The sequence below is a fragment of the Heptranchias perlo genome, chromosome 37 (assembly GCF_035084215.1).
Source record: "Heptranchias perlo isolate sHepPer1 chromosome 37, sHepPer1.hap1, whole genome shotgun sequence".
In the NCBI taxonomy this organism is placed as follows: domain Eukaryota; kingdom Metazoa; phylum Chordata; class Chondrichthyes; order Hexanchiformes; family Hexanchidae; genus Heptranchias; species Heptranchias perlo.
In genome coordinates this window covers 14,375,817-14,393,942 of record NC_090361.1, presented here as the reverse complement: position 1 = coordinate 14,393,942, position 18,126 = coordinate 14,375,817, and the positions used below count along the sequence as shown (strand labels likewise).

The window sequence follows — 18,126 nt, the reverse complement described above, 5'->3', positions numbered from 1 at the left end:
AAGTCCCTCATCCCTGGTACCATTCTGGTAAACCTCCTCTGCACCCTCTCCGAGGCCTTGACATCCTTCCTAAAGTGTGGTGCCCAGAATTGGACTCCAGCTGAGGTAATTCCTGTGCTTTCTTATTCTGTTGGACAACAGTGACTCGGAAATGAACCCAGTGACCATTAGTACCACACGGGGGAGACGCAGCCGAAAGTCTCGGAGGACAGGCGGGCGATGGCCGCACTAGGTTTGATATTGTAACACTAGATCTTACTTGAGAAACGGTTTGTTGTCCTCATATCTACAGAAGCAAAGAAAAGAGGTTCCATTAGAATAAGCATCAGCAGCGGGAGATCACATCAACACTTTTACAATGGCTCTGTGTAACCCAAGTCCCGGCCAGTCAACACCCAACTCCAGGAAGCTGCACAATTACCAGCTCCAACATTAAACATCTGGCCAACTGTATAACAAGTGACTGTTTCACTGTTCAGGATGAAACACTCTCCATTATTGTGCATTATACTGGCAAACGCACTTGCTATCCTTGTGGTCATGTACATTTGCTGCTGGATTAAGGGAAGAAAACTCAGGCTTACAGCTGGTGCTGTTGGGTTAGCAGCAACTCCCATGTGCTCCAGCATCTCCACTACAACAGAAGAAGAAATATTTGATAGGACAGGCTGTGCAGGAGATGGATTACATAGAATGTACAGCACAGAAACAGGCCATTCGGCCCAACTGGTCCATGCTGGTGTTTATGCTCCACACGAGCCTCCTCCCACCCTACTTCATCTCACCCTATCAGCATATCCTTCTATTCCTTTCTCCCTCATATACTTATCTAGCTTCCCCTTAAATGCATCTATGATATTCACCTCAACTACTCCTTGTGGTAGCAAGTTCCACATTCTCACCACTCTCTGGGTAAAGAAGTTTCTCCTGAATTCCCTATTGGATTTATCAGTGACCATTTTATATTTATGGTCCCTAGTTTTGTTTTCCTCACAAGTGGAAACATCTTCTCTACGTCTACTCTATCAACCCCTTTCATAATCTTAAAGACCTCCATCAGGTCACCCTTCAGCCTTCCCTTTCCTAGAGAAAAGAGCCCCAGCCTATTCAATCTTCCCTGATAGTTATAATCTCTCAGTTCTGGTATCATCCTTATAAATCTTTTTTTCACCTTCTCTATGTCCATTTTATAATCTGGAGACCAGAACTGTGCACAGTACTCCAAGCGTGGTCTAACCAAGGTATCTGAGAGTGGGACAGACTGTGTGTGGGTGATGGAGGAGCTGGTATCTGAGAATGGGACAGACTGTGTGGGTGATGGAGGAGCTGGTATCTGAGAGTGGGACAGACTGTGTGGGTGATGGAGGAGCTGGTATCTGAGAGTGGGACAGACTGTGTGTGGGGGTGATGGAGGAGCTGGTATCTGAGAGTGGGACAGACTGTGTGGGTGATGGAGGAGCTGGTATCTGAGAGTGGGACAGACTGTGTGTGGGGGTGATGGAGGAGCTGGTATCTGAGAGTGGGACAGACTGTGTGTGGGGGTGATGGAGGAGCTGGTATCTGAGAATGGGACAGACTGTGTGGGTGATGGAGGAGCTGGTATCTGAGAGTGGGACAGACTGTGTGTGGGTGATGGAGGAGCTGGTATCTGAGAGTGGGACGGACTGTGTGGGGGTGATGGAGGAGCTGGTATCTGAGAGTGGGACAGACTGTGTGGGGGTGATGGAGGAGCTGGTATCTGAGAGTGGGACAGACTGTGTGTGTGGGTGATGGAGGAGCTGGTATCTGAGAGTGGGACAGACTGTGTGGGGGTGATGGAGGAGCTGGTATCTGAGAGTGGGACAGACTGTGTGTGGGGGTGATGGAGGAGCTGGTATCTGAGAGTGGGACAGACTGTGTGTGGGTGATGGAGGAGCTGGTATCTGAGAGTGGTTCAGACTGTGTGTGGGTGATGGAGGAGCTGGTATCTGAGAGTGGTTCAGACTGTGTGTGGGTGATGGAGGAGCTGGTATCTGAGAGTGGGACGGACTGTGTGGGGGTGATGGAGGAGCTGGTATCTGAGAGTGGGACAGACTGTGTGGGGGTGATGGAGGAGCTGGTATCTGAGAGTGGGACAGACTGTGTGTGGGGGTGATGGAGGAGCTGGTATCTGAGAGTGGGACAGACTGTGTGTGTGGGTGATGAGGAGCTGGTATCTGAGAGTGGGACAGACTGTGTGGGGGTGATGAGGAGCTGGTATCTGAGAGTGGGACAGACTGTGCGGGGGTGATGGAGGAGCTGGTATCTGAGAGTGGGACAGACTTTGTGTGGGGGTGATGGAGGAGCTGGTATCTGAGAGTGAGACAGGCTGTGAGTGATAGCAGAGCTGGTTTCTGAGAGTGGACAGGCTGTGACCTGTCAGTCATGTGTTGGGCATAGAAATAGTGGGGTACAGGGGATAGCAACATAGGGACACACAAGTGCTGGGACACATGGGTCAAAGGGCACATGAGTGAAGGAGCTGAGGAGTGTTAGAGATTAGACCATAGGGGTATTATGGAGAGGGGTTTGGAATCTAGGGGTATTAGGGAGTGAGGCTCAGAATCTAGGAGTATTAGGGAATAAGGCTCAGAATCTAGGGGTATTAGGGAGAGGGGTTTGAAATCTAGGGGTATTAGGGAGAGGGGTTCGGGATCTAGGGGTATTAGGGAGAGGGGTTCGGGATCTAGGGGTCTTAGGGAGAGGGGTTCGGGATCTAGGGGTATTAGGGAGAGGGGTTTGGAATCTAGGGGTATTAGGGAGAGGAGTTCGGGATCTAGGGGTATTAGGGAGAGGGGTTCGGGATCTAGGGGTATTAGGGAGAGGGGTTCGGGATCTAGGGGTATTAGGGAGAGGGGTTCGGGATCTAGGGGTAGTAGGGAGAGGGGTTTGGGATCTAGGGGTAGTAGGGAGAGGAGTTCGGGATTTAGGGGTATTAGGGAGAGGGGTTCGGGATCTAGGGGTATTAGGGAGAGGAGTTCGGGATTTAGGGGTAGTAGGGAGAGGGGTTCGGGATCGAGGGGTATTAGGGAGAGGGGTTTGGGGTCTTGGGTATTAGGGAGAGGGGTTCGGGATCTAGGGGTATTAGGGAGAGGAGTTCGGGATTTAGGGGTATTAGGGAGAGGGGTTCGGGATCTAGGGGTATTAGGGAGTGAGACACTTGGGGTCGGCTTCAAGGCAAAAGGTTCAGGCCTGTCTGTGGACGGGCGGGATGAGAGTTTCAGGGCAGAGATATTAGTGTGGAGGAAAGAGAGACGGCAGTGTTATGGGGAGTCAGAGACCAGGGGGCAGAAGAAAGAGTGGGTGAGTTGTGTCACAGAGGGCAGCTTGTTGGATGGGCACAGGGAAAGGAGCATTAATTGCTTTACTCCGTAGCTTTCTCCTGATTGATGCTTCCAATACCTCAAGAAATTGGCCCCTCTTCATGTGTGAACCTAGATTGTGGATGTTAGCAGACTATTTGACTCACTTTGCTCTGTTCACCTCCCCCATTAGATCCACTCCCAGAATTCTTGAACTGTGAGGCCCAGGATAATAAAAACATCCAGCATCCAAGTCCCAATCTCCACCCCTCTCCTCCCTCCCTCCACATAGCCACTCACTCCCAGTCTCACACCCTTACAGAGATAGCTCCCAAAATACACAGGTGATACACAGCCCCTGGGAGGATACATGGTCTCTGGGATATATAGTCCAGGAAATACGCAGTCCCTGGGGGGATATATAGTCTTGAGGTTACATAGGACAATTAGGGATGGGCAATATCCCATGAACAAATAAAAAAAAGTTGGGAAATATGAACCTGGGATATACACAGTCCCTGGGGGATATACAATCACCAGGATACACAGCCCAGGAGATATGCAGTCCCTGGGATACACACATTGTGGTTAGTTACTTGCACCCCAGTCCTGGGCGCTGTTTAAAATCAGGTCTTGGGCCGGTTCAGTGGGGACATCTCATGGATTCACCAGTCTTCTCCCTTACAATAAAATATATTCTAAGCCACAAGGGCCAGAGGGCTGGGTCAGCACACTGTCCTTTTACTTCTGGCACCTGGGTTCATATCCAGCACAGAGAGGTGAAAGGCTCTCTGCGCTTGTAAGAGAATTAAGTGCAAAGAGCAATCTGACAGACCATAAATATGGCTGGAATCACACTGGCACAGCAGCAAGGGTGCTCTTCTGGAATTAGGGTTGGAGGCTATTGGGACAGTGTGGAGGGAGCTTTACTCAGTATCTAACCCGTGCTGTACCTTTCCTGGGAGTATTTGATGGGGCAGTATAGAGGGAGCTTTACTCTGTATCTAACCCGTGCTGCACCTGCCTTGGGAGAGTTTGATGGGACAGCGTAGAGGGAGCTTTACTCTGTATCTAACCTGTGCTGCACCTGCCTTGGGAGAGTTTGATGGGACAGTGTAGAGGGAGCTTTACTCTGTATCTAACCCATGCTGTACCTTTCCTGGGAGTATTTGATGGGGCAGTGTAGAGGGAGCTTTACTCTGTATCTAACCCGTGCTGCACCTGCCTTGGGAGTGTTTGATGGGACAGTGTAGAGGGAGCTTTACTCTGTATCTAACCCATGCTGTACCTGCCCTGGGAGTGTTTGATGGGACAGTGTAGAGGGAGCTTTACTCTGTATCTAACCCTGTACCTGCCCTGGGAGTGTTGGATGGGACAGTGTGGAGGGAGCTTTACTCTGTATCTAACCCGTGCTGTACCTGTCCTGGGAGTGTTTGATGGGACAGTGTGGAGGGAGCTTTACTCTGTATCTAACCCGTGCTGTACCTGTCCTGGGAGTGTTTGATGGGACAGTGTGGAGGGGGCTTTACTCTGTATCTAACCCGGGCTGTACCTGCTCTGCGAGTATCTGATGTTAACACTGGCCACAAAAATTAGAAGTGTTCTTCGTTCAACACAATGTTTATGAAAAAAAGTACATTTTACAAAATAAAGCAACGAATAAGGAACAGAAGGAGGACAAACTTCAGTAATTTAATGTAGGAAGCAAACTTTCAGTTTGAATTCTTAGTGACCCCTTTTTTTGTTGAAACAAAGGCTAGAACCTCAAACCATCCATTGGAACAGTTCACGTGTAAAGAGGGGAGTACTATAGTCTTGGCATCGTTCAGCCGTGAGGTTTAATAGGAAAAGCATCGCTAATCATTGTTCAAGTGCTGCCTGTCCAGCAGGGGCCTTCCCTGAACAATTCCTGCAGCCAGAGACCTGCACCCCGAGGGAGCAGTGTGGCCTGGTGCCTGCTCTGAGCAGCCAGTGCGGCCTGACGTAACAGAGAGAAAACCCAGGTGCATGAGTGGCCCTTGAAAACCACCACAGCCCATGCAATGGAGCCTTCCTGCGGGCAGCTCGCCGCAGTGTGTGGGAGGCTATTCCCCCAGGACCTGCCTGATATAATCGCACTGCTGCACATAATTCCTGAAAAGTCTCAGTCCATTTACGGGGAGGCGAGGAGACAGAGTTTTAAAGAATCGAAGAACCCTAATATTGAGTTCAACATCTCTGCTGCCAACTCCCTGTTGCAACTCCCCTTTATAATTTATATACCCATCACCCATGGTAACAAGGTTAAGCTGGGATTGTTCTCCTTAGAGCAGAGAAGGTTAAGGGGAGATTTAGTAGAGGTGTTCAAAATCATGAAGGATTTTGATGGAGTAAATAAGGAGAAACTGTTTCCACTGCCAGAAGGGTCGGTAACCAGAGGACACAGATTTAAGATAATTGGCAAAAGAACCAGGGGGGAGATGAGGAGAATTTTTTTTTACGCAGCGAGTTGTAATGATCTGGAATGCGCTGCCTGAAAGGGCGGTGGAAGCAGATTCAATAATAACTTTCAAAAGGGAATTGAATAAATACTTGAAAAGGAAAAATTTGCAGGGCTTTGGGGGAGAGGGACTAATCGGATTGCTCTTTCAAAGAGCCGTCACAGGCACGATGGCCCGAATGGCCTCCTTGTGTGCTGTAAGGTTCTGTGATTCTATGTGATTTCCCGCAGCCTACAGAGGCAAAGGCCCATTGGGTTACACAGACACATTCAGCGCAGAACACACAGTGATATATTTATAAACGGCAGCATCTTCAACAGTGCGAAACGTTACATCGAGTTACAGGAACACATCAGCATAAGTGGCCACCCATTCCGCAAGCGTTGACAAGCACATCAGCAGCTCAAACCTGGGGCTTCTCAGCCAGCGTGCTCTTTAAGGCTTTTCTTAAAAAAAAAATTATTTTTCTTCCAAATTTTTTTTTCTCCACCACAAACCGGTTAAATCTTCACACAGCCCCTGGAGATGTGAGGACAAGGAGATACCCCCACACACTGACCCCCATGTACACCCCCCCCCCCCACCCAGGCTGAGATGCACACATGCGCACACACATGCACGCGCACACACACACACCCGCGCACACACACACACAAACATATGCTGCAAACACACACGCACGCAAACACACCTGCACACGCACACAAACACACCTGCACATGCATACACAAACACGCACGCATGCACACACACAGATGTACACACAAGCACGAATACACAAACACACATACACACATACATGTGCACACACACAGATGTACACACACGCACAAGCACAAATACACAAACACACATACATGTGCACACACATTCACGCATACACGCGTGCCCAAGCAGAGTGATGTTTGCAATGGACAGTGTTTCCCTCCACTATCCAGGAGGTGTCTCCGTTGGGAATAATTGGGAATGATGGAGCTCTTATTGTCAGAGTGTGGAGTAGCTGTGAAGAGGGAGAGAAGTCTAGTGGTTATGTTACTAGACTAATAACACAGAGGTTACCAGTTCAAATTCTATAAATGTGGTAATTTGTGGGTTGGCACCAGAAAAGATGAAGGTTGACAGATTGTTGTAAAAACCCAACTGTTTCACTTATGTCCATCATGGAAGGGAGCCCATTGTCTCTGCCTGGTCTGGTCTACATGTGACTCACACGATGTCGTTGACTCTTAGTGCCTTCTGAGATGGTTCAGCAAGCCACTTTGTTGTCAGGGCAACTAGGGATGGGCAATAAATGTGGCCTTGCTTCTCTCTGTGTTGCTGTGTATCTCTCTGTCTGTGTGTGTGTGTGTCTGTCTCTCTTTCTTTCTGTGTCTCTGTGTCACCGTATCTCTCCTGTGTCTCTCTCTGTGTCCCTCTCTCTCTCTCTCGTTCTGTCTCTGTCTCTGTGTTCCCATGCCTCTCCCTTTGTGTCTCCCTCTCAGTCATATGATGGGTTGTGCTGAGAGCTGGTTTGTTTTCATATTCAGGTAGATCGAATTGTCCCCTGCTCATTGCACTTAGAGAAGTATAATCTCACCATTGTGGCATTTGTGTGTAATAGTGTGCACACACATCTGTACACACTCACTTGAACACATCTCTGCACACTCACCCTGAGCACACACATATCTGTACACTCACCTGAATGCACACATCCTTGCACACTCACCTGAACACACACACATCCCTGCACACTCACCTGAAGACACACACATCCCTGCACACTCACCTGAAGACACACACATCCCTGCACACTCACCTGAAGACACACACATCCCTGCACACTCACCTGAACACACATCATTACACACTCACCTGAACACACACATCTTTACACACTCACCTGAACACACATATCTGTACACTCACCTGAATGCACACATCCTTGCACACTCACCTGAACACACACACACATCCCTGCACACTCACCTGAACACACACACATCCCTGCACACTCACCTGAACACACACACATCCCTGCACACTCACCTGAACACACATCTTTACACACTCACCTGAACACACATATCTGTACACACTCACCTGAACGCACAAATCCTTACACTCACCTGAATGCACACATCCCTACACACTCACCTGAATGCACTCATCTTTACACACTCACCCTTATACATTCACCTGAACACACACACGTCCTTACACACTCACAGTACCGATAGCACAGTCACCAGCTCTCACTCTCATTCTCACTCCATCTCTCATTGGCTGCTGCTGCTAATGGAGTTTCCCATTAGCCGAAGGTTATGGAGACCAAGACCCTTCATTGGCTGTTGTCCATTGGGCAGGAAAAGCTATTAATTGACACAATAATTTTCAGTGTGGGAGGTTTCCGCCATTTTATATCTGTGGCCAAGGTCTGGGGTGGGGAAGAGATGGAGGGGGTAGGGGGAATGTCCTGGATTAGGGTCAAAGTGCACAGCTGGAGGGCCACCCTGCCAGTCACATGACCAGAGCAAGTCCGTGCCGGGGATTAGGTGACAACCATTCCCGGGATAAATTGGGAGCAAGCGGGAATAACTATCATACGGAAGATGCCAAGGGAATCCTCAAGTGGGTGCCAGCAGGAGCTAGCAGACCAGGCAGAGGTTGGGTACTCCCAGCTGATATCAGGCAACACCCCTTGGAGAGTGGAACAGCGGGCAGCAAGAGAGGGGCCGCAACATGGGCAGGCACTGACAGAGCTAACCCCCCACCGACGGATGGCGGGGCAAATTGTGGGGAAGATTGCGGGGCGGATTGAGGGGCAGATGGTGGGGAAGATTGCGGGGCAGATTGCGTGAGCTCGGCCGTGCCCCAGTTCCGCCAGGGAGCTCCTCTGAACGTCTAAAGTCAAATTAATATCTCAAATGGCTGAGTGACGAGTTCTTAAAATGAATTTAGTAAGGAACTCGCTACCACAAGGAGTAGTTGAGGTGAGTAGCGTAGATGAATTTAAGGGGAAGCTAGATAAGTACACGAGGGAGAAAGGGATAGAAGGGTAAGCTGATAGGCTGAGATGAAGTAAGATGGGAGGAGGCTCATATGGAGCATTAGCACCGGGATAGACCAGTTGGGCCGAATGGCATGTTTCTGTGCTGTTAAATTCTATATAATTCTATGAATTTCAACAACTTCTCTGGTAAAAAGCCTTAAGGAATCAAGATAGCCCCAGATACTTAGCAAGCATTAAAACAAAGTAGCCGGCCCTTGCAAGTTTATAAAAATAAGACTTATGTACAACACATCCATTAGGTGATTGAGTTCAGCAAGAGCTCCAAATGCTTCACATTCCCGCATTGTGTCCCTTTGCTCCGAGAGTCTTCCCTATCACAGCACTTTGTAGCTTTTACCCTAAGCTCAGTTCACATGAAGAATAACCATGTCAAAACCCAGAGTTTGTCGGGCGAGGGTGTCAAGGGCTGTGGATCCAAGGCGGGCAAATGGAGTCAAGATACAGATCAGCCATGCAGTAGCTGAACGGCGGAACAGGCTCGAGGGGTTGAATGGCCTCCTCCTGTTGCTATGATATTCCTAGCTCAAGCTGATTTCACACTAGGGTTAGTGCCATTGTCACTGGTCCTGATTTGAGGGTCTCGCTGGTGACCCCAAATTAAACTTGCCGGATTCACTAAAGGCAACAGCCGGTTAAAAACAAGAATGGGTCTTCCCTGTGGCCAGGGATAGTGAGTCGGTCAGATTTACTCTGGGGCTGCGGGCCAGCCGTGGAATTCTTGCACACTAGGAGATTGTTGCCAAAAACCCAACCTAAAAGCCGCTTAGATTTCGACACAAGAGTCACTCCATGTCTTCAACTTGGGGTAGCTTAGACTGGGGGGGGTGGGGGGAATGCTGAGGATAAGCATGGAGGCAAGCAAGGGCAGTCCCACCGAGCTGGACAATGGAGGAGGGGCGTTGGAGCAGGTCATGGAGATGTAGAGCGGGGTATCATCGGCAGACATATGGACACTAGCACCATGTCTTTGGATGATGATACCAGCTTTGATGCCCTTCTTCCCGGCAAAACCGTCACCATCTACCATCCTGGTTGTTTCCCCTCCCTGCCCCCCCCACCCCCGATACGGCCCTCAAGACTAAGGGGCGCAAACGTGGGGGCACCTTGTACACAACTGGAACAGCCACCCATCACCACATCAAGCTCTATCGAGCCTCAATCTCCTTTGGTCAAAATGGCCTTCTGCTCTAAGGCCATTCCAGGGAGCAGAGGTAACCCCAGATTCCTTTTCTCCTCTATAAAACCGCCTCCTTAAACCCTTACCCCCTATCCCCTTCACCCCGACTCCTAACAAGTGTGAGGAGCTCATGGATTTGTACGTTTTATCACTTCCCAGATCTGTGGTTACCTTAATCACAGCTCCACGCCAATCAGTTTTCTGCCTCTTCCGTAGCATTAACCAGTCACAAACAACATTCTCTGTGACTCCGAAATTGGTATGTTATCCCTCCTCATCCTTTCTTGACCTCTCTGAAACCTTTGACCCGGTTGATGAGACCATCCTTCTCCAACACCCCTCCTCCATTTTCCAGCTAGGTGGGACTGCCCTCGCCTGCTTCCACTTTCAGCTTGATATCTCCTCTTGCTCAGCTCCTGTCTGACTCACTACAGCCCGTACTGCCCCCGTGTGTGTTTCATTGACATTATATTGGTTTATCCATGAGATGCATGATGTGCATGTGGAGGGGCCCCTGGTGTAGAAATCCTCATCCAGCCCGACTTGGCAACAGTATCAGAAGCTTCTCTGTGCGATCTGCCCTTTTGAAACCGTATCACTGGCTCCAAGAACCTGAATATCAGCCCACAGAGCACTCATTCTATCTGGAGAGACTCCCTTGGCCAGGCCGGTGAGAATTCCTGGCTGCCTTTGGTGTGGAAAGAGGAACTGTGGTGTAGGTTGCTGCCAGTGACATGGTAATTGGCACAGTGAGGGTCCATTGTCAATGGTTTACATGTGGCAGTTGCGAGCAAGGATCATGAAGCATGTGGTTAGTTAATGATCTGTTGACCAGTAATCATTAACCTCTCATCAGAATCGCAGTCAGCCAGCACTGGTGCAAATTTCTCGCAATAAAGATCCCTGAGAACATAAATCCCAGACAACAACACATTACCAAAAGGAGACTTTGTTTTATTTAAACAAACCCCTAGAGGATGTGTTAGAAACATTTACACACATTCTGGATCCGGACTCTGGGCTGTGGCATGCAGGGCGTTTAATAGGTCCGGGGGTCGCTGGGTCACGTGTCCGGGGGTCGCTGGGTCACGTGTCCGGGGGTCGCTGGGTCACGTGTCCGGGGGTCGCTGGGTCACGTGTCCGGGGGAAGCTGGGTCACGTGTCCGGGGGTCGCTGGGTCACGTGTCCGGGGGACGCTGGGTCACGTGTCCCGGGGGGGGTCGCTGGGTCACGTGTCTGGGGGTCGCTGGGTCACGTGTCTGGTGGTAACCAGGCTGCATCTCTGGGCATTACTGGGCTGTGTCATGGAGCGAGGTTACTGGGCTGTATCTTACAGCGTCATTGGGAATGGAGTTTTAATTGCCAACCTTTGCTGGTGGGCAGCAGGCGGTCCTGCACCGGGAGAGAGGGGAATGGGCACAGACTGGGAGAGAGGGATGGGCACAGACTGGGAGAGAGGGCGATGGGCGCGGACCGGGAGAGAGGGATGGGCACAGACTGGGAGAGAGGGATGGGCACAGACTGGGAGAGAGGGATGGGCACAGACTGGGAGAGAGGGATGGGCACAGACTGGGAGAGAGGGATGGGCACAGACTGGGAGAGAGGGATGGGCACAGACTGGGAGAGAGGGATGGGCACAGACTGGGAGAGAGGGCGATGGGCGCGGACCGGGAGAGAGGGCGGTGGGCGCGGACCGGGAGAGAGGGGGGTGGACGCGGACCGGGAGAGAGGGGGGTGGACGCGGACCGGGAGAGAGGGATGGGCACAGACTGGGAGAGAGGGATGGGCACAGACTGGGAGAGAGGGCGATGGGCGCGGACCGGGAGAGAGGGCGGTGGACGCGGACCGGGAGAGAGGGCGGTGGACGCGGACCGGGAGAGAGGGCGGTGGACGCGGACCGGGAGAGAGGGCGGTGGACGCGGACCGGGAGAGAGGGGGGTGGACGCGGACCGGGAGAGAGGGCGGTGGACGCGGACCGGGAGAGAGGGCGGTGGACGCGGACCGGGAGAGAGGGGGGTGGACGCGGACCGGGAGAGAGGGCGATGGGCGCGGACCGGGAGAGAGGGCGATGGGCGCGGACCGGGAGAGAGGGGGGTGGACGCGGACCGGGAGAGAGGGCGGTGGGCGCGGACCGGGAGAGAGGGCGGTGGACGCGGACCGGGAGAGAGGGGGGTGGGCGCGGACCGGGAGAGAGGGGGGTGGACGCGGACCGGGAGAGAGGGGGATCGGCACAGACCGGGAGAGAGGGCGGTGGACGCGGACCGGGAGAGAGGGGGATCGGCACAGACCGGGAGAGAGGGGGGTGGACATTCAAGGAATGGATGCATTTTAACTGTGTTGCAGTTAAGTGGACGTTGAGTGTGGCCATTGGGGAATGTAGTGGAGTCCATGACATGACTGGTTTTTGAGAGGTTGTGGGTGTGGACAGGTGCAGGTTTTAACTGGTCCATTCCCTATCATTGTGCAGGAAAGGGCTGGTCAGTAATGATTGTGATCTGATCTGGATCCAGTCTGTGCATTAACCAATGTTCCAGCGGGTGGAGTATGAGGAAGACAAGCACTGAACTGAAATCACCGGTTGATTTTCTTACCCAGGCAAATCCATACTATAGTAGCCATCACATATGGGGTAACTAGCAAGCATGAAAATTAATAGGGAGGGGTAAGGGGAGAGAGAGACAAGAAGGTCGAAAAGTTAACTCACTCTGACCATGCAGCATGCAGCAGCTTAGACAGTGACCCTGTTTTATACAGGAGTTTGTTCAACTACAGACTCATCTCATTACTTAGAGACATTAAGCAGAAAATCCCGGTTTTCCCCAACACAAGGACAGAAGATCATTTATGCAGCAGCTCAGCATCAGGCTCAGGCAGTCCCTCGAGAGGTGGGCAACATGCAGGCCTGCAGACAGTTAAGGGGAAAAAGGCAGGTGCAGGCTCAGGGTGTGGGCTCAGGGATAGAGTGTGGGGGTATGGGTGTGGGCTCAGGATCAGGGTGTGGGCCCAGGGGCAGGGTGCAGGCCCAAGGGTTGAGCACAGGGTGTGGGCCCTGGAGCAGGGCGTGGGCCAAGGGGTGAACCCAGGGCGTGGGCCCAGGAGCAGGGCGATGGCCCAGGGAATGGGCTCAGAGGGCGGGTGTGGGCCCAGGGTGTGTGCTCATGGGGAGAGTGTGGGCCCAGGGTGTGGACATGGGCCCAGAGGCAAGATGTGGGGCCAGGGCAGGCTGTGGGCCCTGGGGCAGGCTTTGGAGCCAGAGGCAGGGTGTGGGAGCACGGGCAGGGTATGGGCAATGGGGCAGGCTGTGGGCCCAGTGGCAGGCTTTGGGCCCTGGGGGAAGAGTGTGGGCCCAGGGGCAGGGTGTGAGCCCTGGGGGTAGGGTGTGGGCTCAGGGGGTGGGGCGTGGGCATGGGCCCAGGGGGAGAGGGTGGGCCCAGGGGCAGGGTGTGGGCCCTGGGGGTAGGGTGTGGGCATGGGCCCAGGGGGAGAGGGTGGGCCCAGGGGCAGGGTGTGGGCCCTGGGGGTAGGGTGTGGGCATGGGCCCAGGGGGAGAGGGTGGGCCCAGGGGCAGGGTGTGGGCCCTGGGGGTAGGGTGTGGGCATGGGCCCAGGGGGAGAGGGTGGGCCCAGGGGCAGGGTGTGGGCCCAGGGGCAGGGTGTGGGCCCTGGGGGTAGGGTGTGGGCATGGGCCCAGGGGCAGGGTGTGGGCTCTGGGGCAGGGTGTGGGCTCTGGGGGTAGGGTGTGGGCATGGGCCCAGAGGGAGAGGGTGGGCCCAGGGGCAGGGTGTGGGCCCTGGGGGTAGGGTGTGGGCATGGGCCCAGGGGGAGAGGGTGGGCCCAGGGGCAGGGTGTGGGCCCAGGGGCAGGGTGTGGGCTCTGGGGCAGGGTGTGGGCTCTGGGGCAGGGTGTGGGCTCTGGGGCAGGGTGTGGGCTCTGGGGGAGGGTGTGGGCCCAAACACAACGGAGAACTAGAAAATAAGCAGGAGGGCAAATGTAGGAGCTTTTAAGTTAATGAATTAATTGTTAAGTGCAATGGTATTTTCATTCAGAATAAGAATGAATCTTTTGTTCAGAAACTACAAGGTATAATCTGACCATCAACATTATGTGGAGGGGCCAAATCTCTCCACTCAGCTGAAATTTGGCATAAACTCAATCACAATGGAAAATTCGAAACCTTTCCCCCTTATCTTATTTTCCCTCCCTGTCCTCCCTGATTATCCCACACTGCAATCCCAATAACCCAGGGCGGTGCGTGAATGACGAGGGTAAACCCTTTTCTGCACCATGAATCTAACAACGAGAGGGATACGCACTGCCCTTGACCGCATCTCCCAGCTCCGTCTCCCCACGGTCCTGCTGCTGGGGGCTGGGGACGGATGTGTGGCCCTCGGACTAAACACAGCCAATCACAAAGAATAGTACAGGTGAGGGAGGCTATTGGGCCCATCTATTTCATGCTTCAGCAGTAACCTCCGTTCCTTTAATGCAGCATCGAACTTGAGTTTTTGCTTCCCCAGACTGCCCCAGACAGGGTCACCAACCATGATTGGAAGTATTCCTGGAGGTGTCATCACATGACCTCCTGCCTGCAACCACCCGGCCCCACACTCCCGTCATTGGTCGCCCGACATGTCTATCCTCACGATGCCCCGCCCTCACACTCCCGTCATTGGTCGCCCGACATGTCCATCCTCGTGACGGCCCCCCCACTCCCATTACTGGTTGCTCGATATGTCCACACTCGTGCTGCCCCGCCCCCACACTCCCTTCATTGGTTGCCTAATGTGTCCATCCTTGTGATGCCCCCCCTCATTGGTTGCCCGATATGTCCATCCTCGCGATGCCCCGCCCTCACACTCCTGTCATTGGTTGCCCGATATGTCCATCCTCACGATGCCCCGCCCTCACACTCCCGTCATTGGTCGCCCGACATGTCTATCCTCACGATACCCCGCCCTCACACTCCTGTTATTGGTTGCCCGACATGTCCATCCTCGTGACGGCCCCCCCACTCCCATTACTGGTTGCCCGATATGTCCATCCTCGCGATGCCCCGCCCTCACACTCCTGTTATTGGTTGCCCGATATGTCCATCCTGCTGTCCCACGGCCAATTGGGAAACGAACAGGCTCTTCATTACCCGATTGGATGATTCTTGACTGTCAGTCAAACATCCTTTCCCCTCCCAGCCCCCCCTCTCCAATATTTTTATAACTAATAAGCGAAAGTGTTCAAAGAAAATGAAAAAGAAAACAATTTTGTTTAATGCCCCTGCGATCTTTCTCCCGGGTTGCTCGCAGTGTCCTGAAGATTAATCTTCCATTCCTGGAGACCCCAAGGTCAATCCTGGAGGGTTTCAAACCCCCCACCCCCAGAGCCCATTCCAGGCATTGATCACTCCCCATGTTTTAATGAAGTGCTTCCTGGCGTCAGTTCCGAACTTGCCTTTCACCGGTTTGTACCAGTGTCCTCTTGTACGGCAACTCATGGATTAACTTGGGACCGTGTTCAGCATGAACAGGTTCCACTGCATTTTGTATCTTATTTACCTCTATGAAACTCTCTCTCATTCACCTCTTTTCGAGGCTGGGTTTTCGCCGGTCCGTTATAACGCAGTCCCTCCGACACCAGGGACCAACCTCGTGGCCGTTCTCTGCACCGGTTCCAGGGCCTGGATCTTTCTCTTGTTGACCAGGACCGAACGCAGTGTTCGAGGTGCGGCCCGATCAGTACCAGAGGGACAACCTCCGACATCATGACAATATCGCCCAGCACTGCCTTGTTGATTCTGCCTCTACAATGGCCGCCCCCACTCAGTATTGCCCTCACTCCCAGTTCTCTTTCAGCCTCTCCCCCTAGCTAGTTCAGCACCACTCATTAAGTATTTTTCTTTCTTCCAGTTTGTCACACTTTGCACTTATCGTTGTTGGATCCCATCTGCCATACTCCCTTCCATTGTCTAGGTCATCTTGTAGTTCCTTGGCTGCTTTATCGCACTTGCCTTATTAGTGTCATCGGCATTGCGTTTCTGAACCAGACTTGTTTCCGCAGATTAGACGCAGTCGGGATGTCCGTTAGGAAACCTTCTCAGTTCCAGCTTCTCCCCTCCTTTCCCATTGACCGGCAGGTTTACAAAACCAGTCCATAACCCACATTCTCCATGAGACCCACCTCTCTCGTCACTTTCCCACTCAACGTCTGACTGCTCAACCTTCCCTCTTGGCCTCCCATGCACTGACGTTACTGATGGTCCCCTTTCCTCAGACAGTGACCCCTCCCTTTTAGAACTACTATCATAAACGGGTACAATTTTAAAGGGGGTGCAGGAACAGAGAGACCGGTGGGGTGTACGTACACAAATCTTTGAAGATGGCAGGACAAGTCGATAAGGCTGTTAAAAAAGCATTTGGGATCCATACCTTTAAACGCAGAGGCCAAGAGAGTACAAAAGCAAAGAAGTTTTGCTCAACTTTATATGGTTAGGCCTCAGGCTTGTGTCCAATTCTGGGCACCACACTTTCGGAAAGATGTCAAGGCCTTAGAGAGGGTGTAGAGGAGATTTACCAGGATGGTACCAGGGATGAGGGACTTCAGTTATGTGGAGAGACTGGAGAAGCTGGGGTTGCTCTTCTTAGAACAGAGAAGGTTGAGGGGAGATTTAAATAGAGGTGATCAAAATTACGAGGGGTTTTGATAAAGTGGAAAGGGAGAAATTGTTTCCAGTGGCAGAAGGGTTGGTAACCAGAGGACACAGATTTAATATAAATTGCAAAAGAACCGGGCAGTGGGAGCGGACGAGGAGAATTTTTTTTTACGCAGCGAGTTGTTATGATCTGGAATTCACTGCCTGAAAGGGCGGTGGAAGCAGATTCAAAAGTAACTTTCAAAAGGGAATTGGATGAATACTTGAAAAGGAAAAATTTGCAGGGCTATGGGGAAAGAGCAGGGGAGTGGGACTAATCGGATTGCTCTTTCAAAAGAGCCGGCACAGGCACGATGGGCCGAATGGCCTCCTCCTGTGCTGTATGATTCTATGATCATCACCCACCCCTCATAAAACCAACTGTGCTCTCCAACTACCACCCACCTCTAACCTCCTCTTCCCTCCCTTAGGTTCTCAAATGTGTTGTCATCTCCCAGCTTGTCTCTCCAAAAACTCTCTGTTCGAAATTCGTCCAGTCAGTTCCTACCCAACTCACAAGATTCCCGAGATGGCTCTGGACAAAGTCACAAACACCGACCTCCGTCACTGTGACCCTTGGCACGTTATCTCTCCTTATCCTCCTCTGACCTCTCTGTAGTGTTTGATAGAGTGGATCACACCATTCTCCTCCCATCACCTCTCCTCTGTTGTCCAGCTCTGAGGGACTGTCCCTGCTTGGTTCCTTCCCTAAGGGGGGCTGCGCCACGATGTGGTGTGAAGGCCTGCTTGCTCCTGTGGCCCTGAGAGCTAAACTGGAGGAAGTATAACTCTTGGTCGGGCCACCCAAGCCGGACAGGGTCGAAAGGTAGGAGCCAGACTAAAGGCACTGGAACGATTCTCCTGCTGACGGGTTGGGGGTCAGATGAACGACCTGTCCTACGTTACGGAAACAATTCAGAGGCAAGATCTGGGACCTGTCTCTGGCTGGGGTGGAGATCACCTCGTACAAAAGGTAGGTATCGTGTGATATTAATCAGGGCCAGAGTGATCTCCTGGACTGGTGTCGATCACCTTAGGGGGGGTCGGAGAGGAATTTTCCAGATTTTTATCCGTTTTTTCACCTCTCCCGGGTGGGGTGGGGAGTGTATGTATTGTGATGCACAAGACATCACAATTATATGGGACAGGCCGAATGAATCAGTCGGTCTTTCCCTGTCAGCCATTTATCGTATGTTCGTATGTAAGACAAGATGATACTCCGATTGGAGTCAAATATCTTGCTCTGGACATACAGCAGTAGATGAAACTAGGCACAGGAGACTCTAGCTAACCAACTACTAACTAACTACCTAACCAACTATGCTTGGTTCCACTCCTATCTATCCAAACACCAACGTCTTCAGCAATGCCTTCTCTTCATGCCCCTGGAGTTCCCCCAAGGATCTATCTTTGACC

At 52.2% G+C, this 18,126-nt stretch overlaps 1 protein-coding gene across 1 annotated transcript in view; it reads right to left on the bottom strand.

Moving 5' to 3' along the window:
• Positions 1–18,126, bottom strand: part of LOC137304311 (adhesion G protein-coupled receptor L1-like) — a 331,855-nt gene that overhangs the window by 24,011 nt on the left and 289,718 nt on the right. The window contains exons 17-18 of the mRNA XM_067972853.1: positions 12,621–12,662; positions 260–286 (exon numbers count right to left, since the gene is read on the bottom strand). Coding sequence (XP_067828954.1) covers positions 260–286; positions 12,621–12,662 — 69 coding nt within the window. The remainder of the gene's footprint in view (positions 1–259; positions 287–12,620; positions 12,663–18,126) is intronic.